Genomic DNA, 13,982 nt, shown 5'->3' on the forward strand with positions numbered 1-13,982 from the left:
ATTTAATAAATAAAACATAAGTTTATAAATTCTTCAGTTCTAAAGTGGTTAAAATAAGTAATTATTATACAAATTTTGAAAAAAAATAAATAGATTGAATTGATTTATTTTTTAATTCATAAATCGTTTAATTTAAAAAATTTATTTTAATGTTAATAAAAATATTTTTAGTAATGGTTTAAATAATATTATTTTATTTTATGATTTGCATATATATTTTAAATCTATTTTTGGTTAATAAATTAATAAAATCGAATATTTACGAATAGATTGAATAGTAAAGTTACAGAATAAAAAATAAAAAAAATTATGTTTTAGATTGAAAACTGGTTTTTATTTTTATCTAAAAAAACTTTATAAGCGTAATGAATGAAACAACTACTTTCAACATTTGAAAAAAGGTGTCAATAATATTTTCAAACACATTAAAATTAAATTAAAAAATCGATTTCATTTTATTCATCAATAAATATTAAAAAAAAAATAAATAAATTACATTCAATCTCACTTAACATTTACACTTAACTCTCAATAAATTACAAATAAATAAACACTCAATAAACTGAACATAGAATAAGAATTAATTACATATTATTATACATCGACTACTGGTCAATTTTTGTTTCATCGTACAGTTTCTCACAACATGGCTTGTTGTAGATCTTGTAATTTGAAAATATTATTGAGGCACTATATAATATTAAATATTATATATATATATATGTATAGAAGTAGAACAACATTTGGAAGAAGAAGAAGAAGAAGTTGGAGTTTTAAGTCTTTGGTACAAAGCCTCGCACTTGAAGGCACACCTGAGCTCATCAAATAGCACATAGATATATAAATATATATATTTTTTATTATATTTTTGTATTTGTATTCGTTTTTTTTTAATATTTTTTTATTGATCTAAGATCGTAGAAGGCACGTCACACGTCTGCTCTTCATGCTAAAACCAAAAGAACGATACAGTAATAAGTTATGAAATAACAATAATTTTATAATAACAATATAAATTAATATTATTGTTATTGTTGAAATCTTTGTTATTTTATTTATTTTTAAACTACTAAAAGTAATTTGAATGATGATGATGATAATAATAATATAAATAGTTTATATTTAAATAAGTTAATTTGTTGAATTAATTAACGATAATTCAGAAAAAAATATGATTTATTATTACTGTTCTGTTAGGCAAGCCGGAATATAAGAAAAAAACTGCGTCGTTAATTATTTTATTAATCAAACATTCTTCGTGAACTAAATCTTCTGATATATTAAATAATTCCGAATGTATAGAATATAATTATTTAAGATAATCTTTAATAGATTATTATTTTTTTCAGTTGACAGGTGTTGGAGAGAAGGATGCTTTCTATAGCATCCTTCTAGAAGCTAGTAGCTTTATAGCTTACTTAGGATCCTTTGGAAATCAGAATCTATTAAAATTTTTGAGGTAAATCAGAATAAAATATTAAGTTCAAATTCCGTTTACAATCGTAATTCAAAGCTTAAATCGTATATCAGTTATTAAACAATCATTAGTTGACTGTAAAGAAATTTAAAGTGTGTGTGTGTGTGTGTATATATATATATATATATATATATATATATACAGCGTGTCTTACGAAGAGGTATACGCTTTTTATTTAGTACCACTCGCTCATTTCCCCACCAATTCTATTGAAACTTTACAGACCTTTTAACAACGGTTCTAAAAATTTTCTAGGATTTATAGAAACAAAATGGCGGTATTCAAATAAAAACATCAATTTCAGATAAACCACATTTTGTATTCATTATAAAATAGCTGGTAAAAAAGATTAAAACAGATAATGTATTGTTAAACAGCTGTTCAATATGAATAAAACAATATTATATAATATTATATTATTTTAAATTATTCTAATTTTAATGACCTACTGTTTTTAATCATTTTTACCAGCTATTTTGTCTGTAATGAATAAAAAATATGATTTATCTGAGATTTATGTTTTTATTTTAAAGCTGCCATTTTGTTTCTCTAAATTCTAGAAGGTTGAAATTTTTATAGAACACTTTTAGAACCTTTTTTAAAAGGTCTGTAAAGTTTCAATAGAATCGATGGGGGAATGAGCGAGTGATACAAAATCAAAATCAAAATCTCTTCATGGGACACGCTGTATAGATATAATAAAAGAGAGTTAATATTTAGATATTTGGGTGAAAAGAAATTTACTTGAAAAATCTGGGTTAATTAATGGTTCTTTCCTTAGTATCATTCAATTTTCACGGAAGATCGATCGCTAATGTAATTTGAATCAGAAAGAGTCTTCTATTTATTCCATATGATTTTCAGTGATGTACTTATGAACACTTGCTATATTTTAAAAGATGTTGCTGTAAAGGATTTATATCTGAATATTTCGATTATCAATGGAGTTTATTATTAAATGCTTCTGTTCAATATCTAGCGTTATTTTTAATTTTTTATAATAATACATCTAGTTTTAGAGAATTTTTTTGCAGGTTTTATTATTGGATTTCCAGTGAATTAAGTCCACTAATTACCATTTGAAAAAATAATTTAATGAATTTTTCTATTTTATTTTATTACTTTCTAAAATGTTACCGTGAAAGAATACTAGTGTATTTTGGTTATATTTTTACGCCATCTCATGTATCGATGAGTATTCAATAATTTTGTTGTTCTCAGTATCATAATGATTTAAGAGTAATCTAGATTGTGAATAAAGGTTAAAAAATATAGATTTTTCTTCATTTGTCTTTTTCCTTTACAAATGATTTCTTAAAAAAAGTTTTAAGGTTGTTTTTTCTCCAAACTTTTTGTTATCATTAATTTACTACATGAATCTTGTATGTGGAAATATGGAGTGAAAATTGGTTTTTACCTTATAAAAAAATATTCCATTCCTGACTGGGATTCAAACTCGGGATCTGCATGATGAAAGGCTAATCAAGCAAAATAGTAGTTTCATTAATCTCTATGTTTTTAAACTGAAGTAAAATGATTAAGTTTATTTTGGATTTCTCGGCTTGGAAACAGAACTCATTATGCAATTTATTATTCCAGTGCTTAATTTCAGTGTTATTAAATTATATATTAATATTTTTTTAAATATTTGAATCTATTATTTTACATGCAATATTTTAAATATGATTTACATTTAACTGAATATGTATTAATATATTAAATAATAATTGATAATTGTTTAATAATAATTAATTATCACATAAGGCACTAATTAAATAAAATAAAATAATCGGATTTGAATTATGTTAGCCAAATGGAAAAAAGTAACTTAAAATGAGTTAATCTAGAAATATAATTATTTCACTTTATACATTATGTGAGTGAATAAATTAGTGTTTGTTAATAATTTAATAAGTTTTAATAAAAATAATAAATAAATTTCGTGCTTGTTAACATTAATTTGTTATTTTATAATTTAATAAAAATAAAGAAAATATTTGTATTTTTACATAACTAACATTAAAATTTTGATTTATTTTTAATAATTTATCTCCTTGTACTTTTACTTCTAATTTCCGATAAAAATTCAGTTAGTAAAAAATTAATTACAATAAATTTTAATTTTAAAATTCGTTAACTAGAGGAGCCCGCCGGACTGGTCTATTGGTTAACTCGTCGTCTCAAATCAGTTGATTAACATCTGATTTTCGAAGTCGAAAGTTTTGAGATTCGAATCCTAGTAAAAGCTAATTACTTTTATACGGATTTGTGTACTAGACAGTGGATACCGGAGTACTTTGGTGGTTGGGGTTCAATTAACCATACGCTTAAGGAACGGTGGGCCAGAGCATTTACAAAATTACATCTCATTTACATGTCATACATATCATATCATTGAGCCCCCGGGGGATTGGGTATTGTTCACTAGTTGAAAAGATTGCAACGTACAGGTTTCTAAAAAAAATTGACTAGAGAAGTATAATGTTATTATAGTTATAAGATTTTTCTGTTATATAAAAGTATCTTTTTATGAAAACATCGATATTTTTAGAAAGAAAAAAAACAGTATCTTATACTGTTAACCCAAAGAGGGTCGAAAATTTAATTTTTTTTTTTTAAGATTTTTATACTAGTTATGATTAATTTTTTATCTCCTGAATGATAATCTACTGTTTCATTGTTTAATGTTGTGGGACTCGGGATTAGGTCTATATATTTAACTAGATTTTATTTCTCATGCGACATTATTTCTATTGTTCGAGACTCAAATCTTTCGATACTACTCTAAAACTGGTTTATCTATGAATGAATAAAACTAATTGTATAATTGTAATTTGATCTGAAGTTTGTTAGGGCACATAATAATTTTATATTAAAAAAATACTCTGTAAGAAAAAACTAATATTAAATGTTCACAGCGGAATTTTTAAATAACAAATGTTATTTTTGTAATTATCTGTGAAAAAAAATTATTCTCTGATTTTAATGTTAATTCCACACTAATATTATTTTTTAAAAATATATATTCCCATAAAAAATTTTTATAAATTTTTTAAAATAAAAAAGATCGGTCTGATGGGTATAATGGTTAGCAATGTTGGTTAAAATCCTGAATCCTGGGGTCGGTTCCTAGCTTGGATGAAAATATATGAAGAGAAATTTAACTATTTAAAAGTCTGTTGGTAGACCTGTTATAATCTTCTACTGGTTATTTTGAGTAAGAGTTCATTTTGATTGACAAAATTACAATCATAACCCCAGTAAACTGTTTATATTACGAATCCTATGAACTAGCTACATTTCATAGTTTATTAGTTCTTTAAGCTTTGCTTTACTTTTCCGTCTAGGTAGCACTATACTTCTAGAAGGGAAAGTATAGTAATCGGTCCAATTTGGGCATATGCAGTTGCAGTTTTCACCGGATCTTGTCGTTTTGAGACCTAAGGAACCCAAATAACCGGATGTTAATGTTCGTATGTGTGTGTGTGTGTGTGTGTGTGTGTGTGTGTGTGTGTTCGGTGTTGGCCTATAAATCACCTTATATCTCCAGAACAACTGCATCGATTTTGACCAAACTTGGTCAGATTACTTCTTTGTAATGGGCATTGACGCCATTAAATTTGTAATTAATGGCATTAAAAAATTTAATTTATTTTATTAATTCATTATATAAGCTGGAAACTTGTGGATCGGTTTATGGAATGTAAATTTTGTAGCATAGAAAAAAATGTCTGACGGCGATTCGAACCCGGGACCTCCGGATGAAAGGTTGAGACTATACCATTCCGCTACATTTATTTTATAATCTAAATGTTTTCCCTTTACAATCACCCAGTTACGTACCATTTATTCTACCAACTTTTTCTCTTTCCATATTAAGTGACTATGGATTAAATTCTTAAAAATTCTTTGTTTTTTTAAGTACTAAATGAACAGAAAGTTAAATTAAGAGAGCTTAATATAATATTTTCCAAGCTTAATTATAAATAAATTAATATTAGTGATTGGGAACATGGAAGTCATTTACATAATTTGTCTAACTTGAAAGTTATTATTTAAATAAAAAGAGCTGTTATATCCTAAATTATTCCAAACAAATAAATAAATAAAAATAACACAAAATGATAAGAATATAAAATATTTTTTTTAAGATAAATTTAGCTAAAACTGTAACTAATATTTTTGTAAAAAATTATATATAATGTATAAATTTTAAAATCTTTGACACATATTTAGATATTTTGATTATAATATAGACTATACAGTTTTTGTTGTATAAATAAATTGAACATTATGTAATCATATAAAAAAATACATATATATATATATATATAGATTCATAAAATTTTGCATCAGGCGGTTCATTTTTCTTATTTAAAAAAAAATTATGATATGTAAGCAATAATTTTTAAATCTATCATATAAAATCGTATATTAAATAAAATGATTTATTGTTTGACATTTAACCTTAATTGTTATAAATCTCAATATATATATACAGATCATTTTTATTGTATATATATATATATATTTTTTTTTTTTTTAATACAATAACTAAATATTAAAAATTACTGATTAATGACATTTGATAAATGTCAACAAATGTGGCAAATGTTAATGATTAAATTACTATAAATAATATTAGAGTACAATATAATTTATTGTGGATAATACATTTTTAATTAAATTTAATTTTTTAATTGTTTCTATAAATTATTTATAAGATAAAAATTACTTTTATTTTAAATATTTAGTAAAGTTTTTATCAACAATAATTGTAATTATTTTTATCATAAAATTATTTTTATATAATTTCTTATTCCATAATAACTAATTGTTACATAAAATAAATGAGTTAAATAAAAATATGACAATATTTGAAGGAAATTAATCAAATTACACCATTTATGTTTCACATTATCTGATAAATTTGATGCTAATTAAATTACCTCTCATTAAAATATCTAAGATAATTTATTTCTTATTAATATTTCTGTTAATCTATGAAATTTCATTTTATAACTGAAATATATCTTTAAAAAAACTAAAGAACCTTCTCCTTTATTACTATTTTTTACCCGACTACACCTTTAGGAGAAGTGGTAGTATATTTAATTGTTATATATGTTTGTTCCCTTCAGTAGCTTCACAGATCAAACCAATTACACCCAATTTTTGGGCAATAACAGGTCTTCGGTTTGGAATTAATATAAGTTATGTTAAACCGTCTTATCTAAAGGGGGTGACGCTACTCTGGGGAACAAAATTAAAAAGTTACGCTATTTTCAAATTGTAATAATGGTATTCCATAAAACGATAAAAAAGAAAAACATATTCTCTTTTGTAATTTTTTTTTGGAAAAGTTCATCGTTCTCTAGATATAAGTGAAATATATACCGGTTAGCCCACTGATATATATTTTCATTCATTAACATTAAGTTCCTAATTAAATAGTGTGTTTCTAAAAATAAAAAAACTTGTACCTGCATCGTATCTAGATGATTCGATAATTATTGAATGATAAAGTTATGGAAACAAAAAAAAGTGCTAAATAAAATAATTATTAAAAAGCAAAAATCCCGATTACTAATTGTACACATTTACGTAGAATAATTATGAAAAACAAAAAAAAAAATAGTTAAGTAAGATTTTATTTCTTTTCTTACATGCATTTTTTCAGGATAAACTAAACTAGTTAGCGATGTGAAATTTAATATTAATTTTACATTTTATGTTGCAGTCGGGTGCCTGTGTAGGCTAAATGACAACTTTAACGGCCTCCACTTTGTTAAGACTAATAGGCACCCAAACACTGCATAAATTGTAGGAGTAATATTAAATTTTACATAGCTGATTAACTTTCTGTATCCTGAAAAAATGGCAGTAAGAAAAGAAAGTAAAACTTGTTTAATTTTTTTTTTCATATTATTCTAGAAAGATTTGTACAATTTTTGTTATTTGTTATTTTGTTATTTAATATTTGTTATGTGTTATTTGTTATGTTTTTTGTTATTTAATATAATTATTTTATAAACTTAATATAACTTAACACTTTTATGAAACCCGAAAAAAAAATTCTAAAGTATGTCTTATTAAATTACCTAATAATTATCCTTTTTTCATTTTTCTTAAAAAAAAAATATGAACATTTTTAGTTCTTCAGTTTTCATTATTTTTTTTATTTAATAGCTTGTGGAAATTATACAACAATTTCAGAACAAAGTAGCGAGGGTAATTGCCGAAGCTCCGTGGTTCACGCGGAATGATGAGATTCACGATTATCTGGAGCTCCCGTCGGTTCGTGAGATTGCACAACAGCGCAATATCAAATACCTGCAGAGGCTTGAGAATCACGTAAACCACTTTGCAATTAATCTACTCGATAACAGCAGAGACGTCCGAGGGTTGAAACGAGCCCATGTACTCGACTTAGGGTCTTCATAACAGTTAGGGTCTGCGTAACACCGTCAAGTTTAGTGGTGTCGTATCTAATTTCTTGTTACTTCTCTTTCTTTTTCTTTTTTATTTGTTATTAATGTTTGTTTTGTGGAATATATGGTGCTGAAATTAATGGTTTATGATTTATGATTTACAGCTTGAAATTTCATATTTGACTTTAAGTTTGCTTGCAACTATTTATTGTGTATTATTTATTTTGGGGGTTTCTTAAGGACCTTCTTATCACGTGGTTTTGTCAGGAAACTTACTTATGGCTCAGCAGGAGAGCCGATTGTAATTGTAATTGTTTTTGAGCAAAAAAAAATAGGTATGTTATTGCGGAATAATTATTTATTTTTATTATGAATTCAAAAAGCTAAGTAAGACACTGAACATAGAAATTATAAAACAAATATTTTTACATTCTGAATGATATTCAGATAAAGATATTATGTTTAAAAAATTTGTTGTAATAATAGAATGTACAGTATAATTCAACTTTAACAAGAAAAATAGTTAAAAATAACAGTTATTAAGGGTATAATGTAACATAGTATTCTGTGTGCAGCAGTTAATGTGGCAGTTATTTTAACAAATTTTGTTTTCCCCTCAAATACTATTTCATCCACCTTTAATTGGGTTTAATGGTTAACTCGTTATCGCAAATCCGTTGTTTAACAGCTGATTTTCAAAGTCGAAGGTTCTAAGGTTCGAATCTTAGTAAAAGCTAATTGATTTTATACGGATTTGAATACTAGAAAGTAGATCGGTTAACTTTGGTGGTTAGGTACAATTAACCTTCGTCTCAGGAGTGGTCGCACTAAGTTTATACAAGACTACACTTCATTTACATATCATCTCATTGGGTTGGGGGGGGGGGGAGTTGCTTACTTATCGTTCATTAGTAAAACAGATTGCAATGTACACATTAGGAAATGTTTTTTTAAACCTCCGAGTCCACCACTAGGCATTGCTTCAGAATATGTGATGAATGATTTGTAGTGTGTGGGAAAATGTCATGCCTGACCGGGATTCCAACCCGGGACCTCCAAATGAAAGGCCGAGACGCTATCACTCGCACCACGGAGACCGGCAGGAAAAAATTTAAAAAAATATTATTTCACTTTTTCCTAATCATAGCATTAATTACACCCAGAATTTCTTATATCACTTATCAGAAAGTTTATAACACGTTTCTTTTTTTTAATTAATAATAACCAGCCCTGACTAAAATAGATATTTACTTACAAAATGGCGGATAGATAAAAATAAAAATAAATTTGGGGAGGGCAATGAAAAAAGTATATAAATAACTGATATTTTTAAAAATTTTATGAATTTGATACAGGGTTAAAATCATGTTGGTTAAAAGGGCACCTTTCTTTAGTTTTTAGAGTCAAATTACAGTAATAAAATGAAATTGTATAGGTTAAAAACAAAGTAACTAGGAAATAAAATTACATCACCCTTCACTTTTTTTTACCGTAATTATTTAGAGAGCTATTAAAATTAAAATTCATCAGCAAAGATATATATCATGACTAGTATAAAATTTACATAGTTAATATGAAAGAAAAGGTATTATTATATAAATAAAACTATAAATAAATATTATTAAAATTAATAATTCAATATTAACTATCTGTTAATTATTATTAAAAAAAACTGGTAACATTACAAAGTTGCACTTGGATATGTACTGATTAGATACACTTAAGTGCAATAATCAGTTATGAATTTTTTTAAAATCTACGCAGTTTAATAATTAGTTAACTATTATTTTTAATCTTTACTTCCATACTCCGATAGAAACAGAAGTCATTATTAACTAAAAATTATATTCAAATTAAAAATAGGATTTTTATTTTTATTAAGTTCAGTTATTAATTCTTTTTAACATGAATTTGCAGTGATATTTGATGTATTTTATAAACATGTTACGTATAGATACGTTTTTTTATTAAAATTTAAAATTTTTGAAAATTCATTTAGGGATAAACATTTTTGTAATTTTAATAAAATATTCTCAACATTTTCGAATCTGTTATTGATTTAATTGATTTTTTTTTAAAATTATTAAATTTTATTTAAAAAATAAATATATATATATATATATATATTTAAAATTTATGTTAATATTTTCTTAACAGTAATAAATATGATGAAATTTAATTCAAAATTTTTGTAGATTAAATTAAGAAAAAAAATTAAATACGTAGGTAGTTTTTAAATCATAAAGTACTGATAAATCCAAATGAATAGGCATTATTTATTAAAAAAATATCATCTGTTTTATAATTCATTTTCATTTTTATAATATACCTATATATATTTTTAATATAAAAATACATTCTTTCTTAATGTATTTTATTATACGATTGCTTCATAAATTATATTTCATACGTTTTGTAATTGAAAAAATTTCTTATATTTACCTTAATTATTGATTGATTGTCCGCGGTTAATTTATATGTGAAAGGATTATATGACAAAGTCAACCTGTGGTTGATTTTGTCATGAAATAACTAAAAGTCAACCACAGGTTGATTTTGAAACGCTAGACCCAGCTTTTTTAAATATAATTGTACAATCATAATGTATTGGAATAAATGATAGGTCTTTCCTAAATGTTGATTTTAATTTGCAGCCGTTATTATGCTGAGGGCTATATTGGGAACGATTTATAGAAAGGACTGTCTATTTACAAATTCATCGAATGACCAATGTTGCGGAAACACGTGTTTAAAGGTATTTTTCCGCCTCGTAAAGTTTCATTGATATCCACCACGAAACCGACGTCACCAATTAGTTTTTTAAAGGTCGTTGTTGTAATACTGTTTTATTTTTCAGTTTTTATTTTATTGTTTTACTATTAACTAATAACGTAATTAAATACAAAGAATAATTTAATTACGTATAACTTACGTGAGCACTCATACAATATATTTAAAGGGAAAAACAAATGGTCCCCCATTAATGTCTAAGTGATGAAAATATTTAGAAAAACTTTATAAGGCTACATTATTATATCATAAAAAATATGATGTTGTATTACATATACTATATTTAAATTTATTATTATTCAATAAGTAATTGTAACATAATATTTGTTCATTTGATACAGAGAGTGGTCATTTTTGTGTAATAATTAGTAAATAACATATAAGTTGGTAAATATATTAATTATTTACAATTTATTTTTATTTTTGTGTAAAAAAGCATAATGAAAGATTTAGACAAGATTATTTGCCACATACCACATTAGTAAATATTTTTATTTGAACACATAAAATTGTTAGTTGCAATGCAAAACAAATATGTTTGTGTTAAAAAAAAACATACAGACAATTTATTGTAAACATTTAAGAAAATAATAATAAAACTGTATTATATAATATTTTTTTAATAAATGAATAATAATTTTTGTGTACTAGTACATAAAAAATGTTTTCAGTTAAAAATAGCTTGTAAAAAAATAAATTTCTATTTCTTGGGATTATAGTTATTACAACTTTTACTCAATGAAAAATTAATAAAATAAATTGTAGAATTTCACTGTATTTTTCATAAAAAAATCTTATCTTTTAGTCAAAATATGAACGATTTTAGTGAGAAATAAAGTTTATTAAAAAAAAAATTAATATTTTTCTCGATTTTAAATTCCCGTTTTCATAATTTATTTTTTTATATGTTTCCTTATTTGGGAATGAAGAGTAAAAATGTAAAAAAAAAATGTACTTTAATATATTAAAATTATTCAGAATTAAATACTCTTTTATTACTAAGTGAACTTTTTTTAATACGTTTATTTATATGTTCAACAACAGTTAAAGTCATTAGCGGCTTATCAGTGTAATGTAAATGTGCCAGTAAATGTAAAATCTTGAAGAAATCCAGGCTGACCAGTTACTGGGACTGGTCTGAGTGTAGTTAACTGAAACCCAACCATCAAAGAATACCGGTATCCACGATTTGGTATTCAAATCCGAATAAAGGCAATTACCTTTACTAGGATTCGAACCTTACAACTTCGAAATCAGCTGATTTATGACGACGAGTTTACCTTTAGACAACCCAGTGGATTTATGTAAACTTAATTTAAAAAAAAAAAACACAAATTTAATACTTTAATTAGAAAAAATTTGATTTTTAAGAAAAAAGAATCTTAGAATTTTTAAAAGAATTTTAGCTATTATTTATGAATAATTTTATCATACCTTCTTGTATTTATTGTAAATTTAATTTACAGAATGAAAATCAATAAATATTAAAAACAAATATTTTAAATACTTTGAAATTTGTTGTATTTAAAAAGAGTACGAGTATTAAAAGGATTTAGTTGAGGTGTTTTGTATATATATAATTAGGATTGAATTAGAAAATTTTCATAAAATTGATTAATATGATCGGTTAGGAAGAAAATAGGAAAGGAGTAGGTCTATGAGAACATAGGAAGAGAGCATAAGAGAAATTATGATTTACGAAATTTGCAGTTGAGAAGTAAAAGCCATGTCTACTATTGACCAAGAGACAATTCATATTCAAAATTAATATTTTTGAAAAAAAAAATTGCACTTACTCCAGATTAAATAGAAATGTAACACTAAACACACTTTTACAATTGGTACATTTTTTCTATAAAATTATGATTTATTTTTCAGGAAGATTTTAATAGTCAGTCGTTAAAAATGAAAAATGTAATTATTACTATTATATTACGGATAAATTATTTAAAAATTTGTATAAAATTCTCATAATTGCAGAAAGAGTAGGCGTCAACCGGTCATTAGCCTGGTTAAAATTTGTATTAAAAGATACCGCGTCTGAGTTGAACCCGGGACCTCCTCACGAAATGCGGGAACGTTACCTACTCAGCCATAGAGGTCGGTTAATTACTGTTTTACAATAAAAGTTTAAATACAAAAGCATCCTCAGAGCCTGTAATTATAAAAGATTTTTGCTAAAATTATTTCTGAAGAGTAGAGAATACTTGTTTTTCTCTGGTATAAAATTTTCTATTATGATAAAAAAAATCTACGTAAAAATAAGGATTTCAATAGTGTCTGATACATCATAAAAATAATATATATATATTATAATAATAAAAATTATAATAATGAATATTATCCACTGTAACAATGCACTGATACAGGTGATTCAAAGAAACGGGAAATTTTAAAAATTAAATAACTTTAATGAAACATTTTTTTTAGAAAATGAATTTTATTTCATGTAATTGTAGAAATGTTGCCATTTTAGAATACATACATTTTAGTTTATTTTTTAAAGATAACATCTTGCAGGTGATCTCCTCTTCTACGTAAACACTCACGAAGTCTCTTCGTTAAATTGTTCATGGTTTGACGTAACATCTCAACTGGAATTTCCGCAATTGCTTCTCGGATCTTTGCCTTCAGTTCTTCCGTTGTAGCTGGTCTACTGTGGAACACTTTGCTTTCAAGGTGACCCCACGAAAAGTAATCGCAAGCTGAGAGATCAGGCGATCTGGGAGGCCATCTAATGTCACCATTTCGTGAAATGACACGTTGTCCAAACAATCGGCGTACAGCTGCTATCGATATTCGTGCAGTATGTGACGTTGCTCCGTCTTGTTGAAACCAGGCTGTGTTAAGAATTGGTGGAAATCTCTTTTGTTGTTCCACAACAAAAGTTTCAAGCATGGCTACGTAACGAGCCGACGTCACTGTAATCGCATGACCGTTGTCATCCTCAAAAAAATAAGGGCCTATAACACCGTAAGATGACATAGCACACCACACGGTGTGCACTTTCTGGCTGTGCAACGGACGTTGGTGTAGCTGCGTAGGATTTTCTTGTGCCCAGTATCTAAAATTTTGATTGTTAACAAATCCACTGAGGTGGAAATGCGCAAATGTGCTTCGTCTGACATCCACAGTTCGTGAACAAAACTCTTCGTTATCATTTATCTTCTGAAGCATTACATTACAGAATTGTGCTCGCACAACTGAATCGTTCGGTTTCAGTTCCTGGACGATCTGCAACTTGTATGGATGGAATTGCAAGTCCTTCACCAACATTCGTCGAA

General features: G+C 25.7%; 1 protein-coding gene across 1 annotated transcript in view; it reads right to left on the reverse strand.

Moving 5' to 3' along the window:
- Positions 1 to 431: 431 nt before the first annotated feature.
- The window catches only part of LOC142330178 (uncharacterized), a 57,565-nt gene continuing 44,014 nt past the window's right edge, over positions 432 to 13,982 (reverse strand). The window contains exon 3 of the mRNA XM_075375285.1: positions 432 to 949. Within this exon, the coding sequence (XP_075231400.1) occupies positions 945 to 949 (5 nt within the window). The 3' untranslated portion in view covers positions 432 to 944. The remainder of the gene's footprint in view (positions 950 to 13,982) is intronic.

The sequence above is a fragment of the Lycorma delicatula genome, chromosome 9 (assembly GCF_047948215.1).
Source record: "Lycorma delicatula isolate Av1 chromosome 9, ASM4794821v1, whole genome shotgun sequence".
Taxonomy (NCBI): Eukaryota; Metazoa; Arthropoda; class Insecta; order Hemiptera; family Fulgoridae; genus Lycorma; species Lycorma delicatula.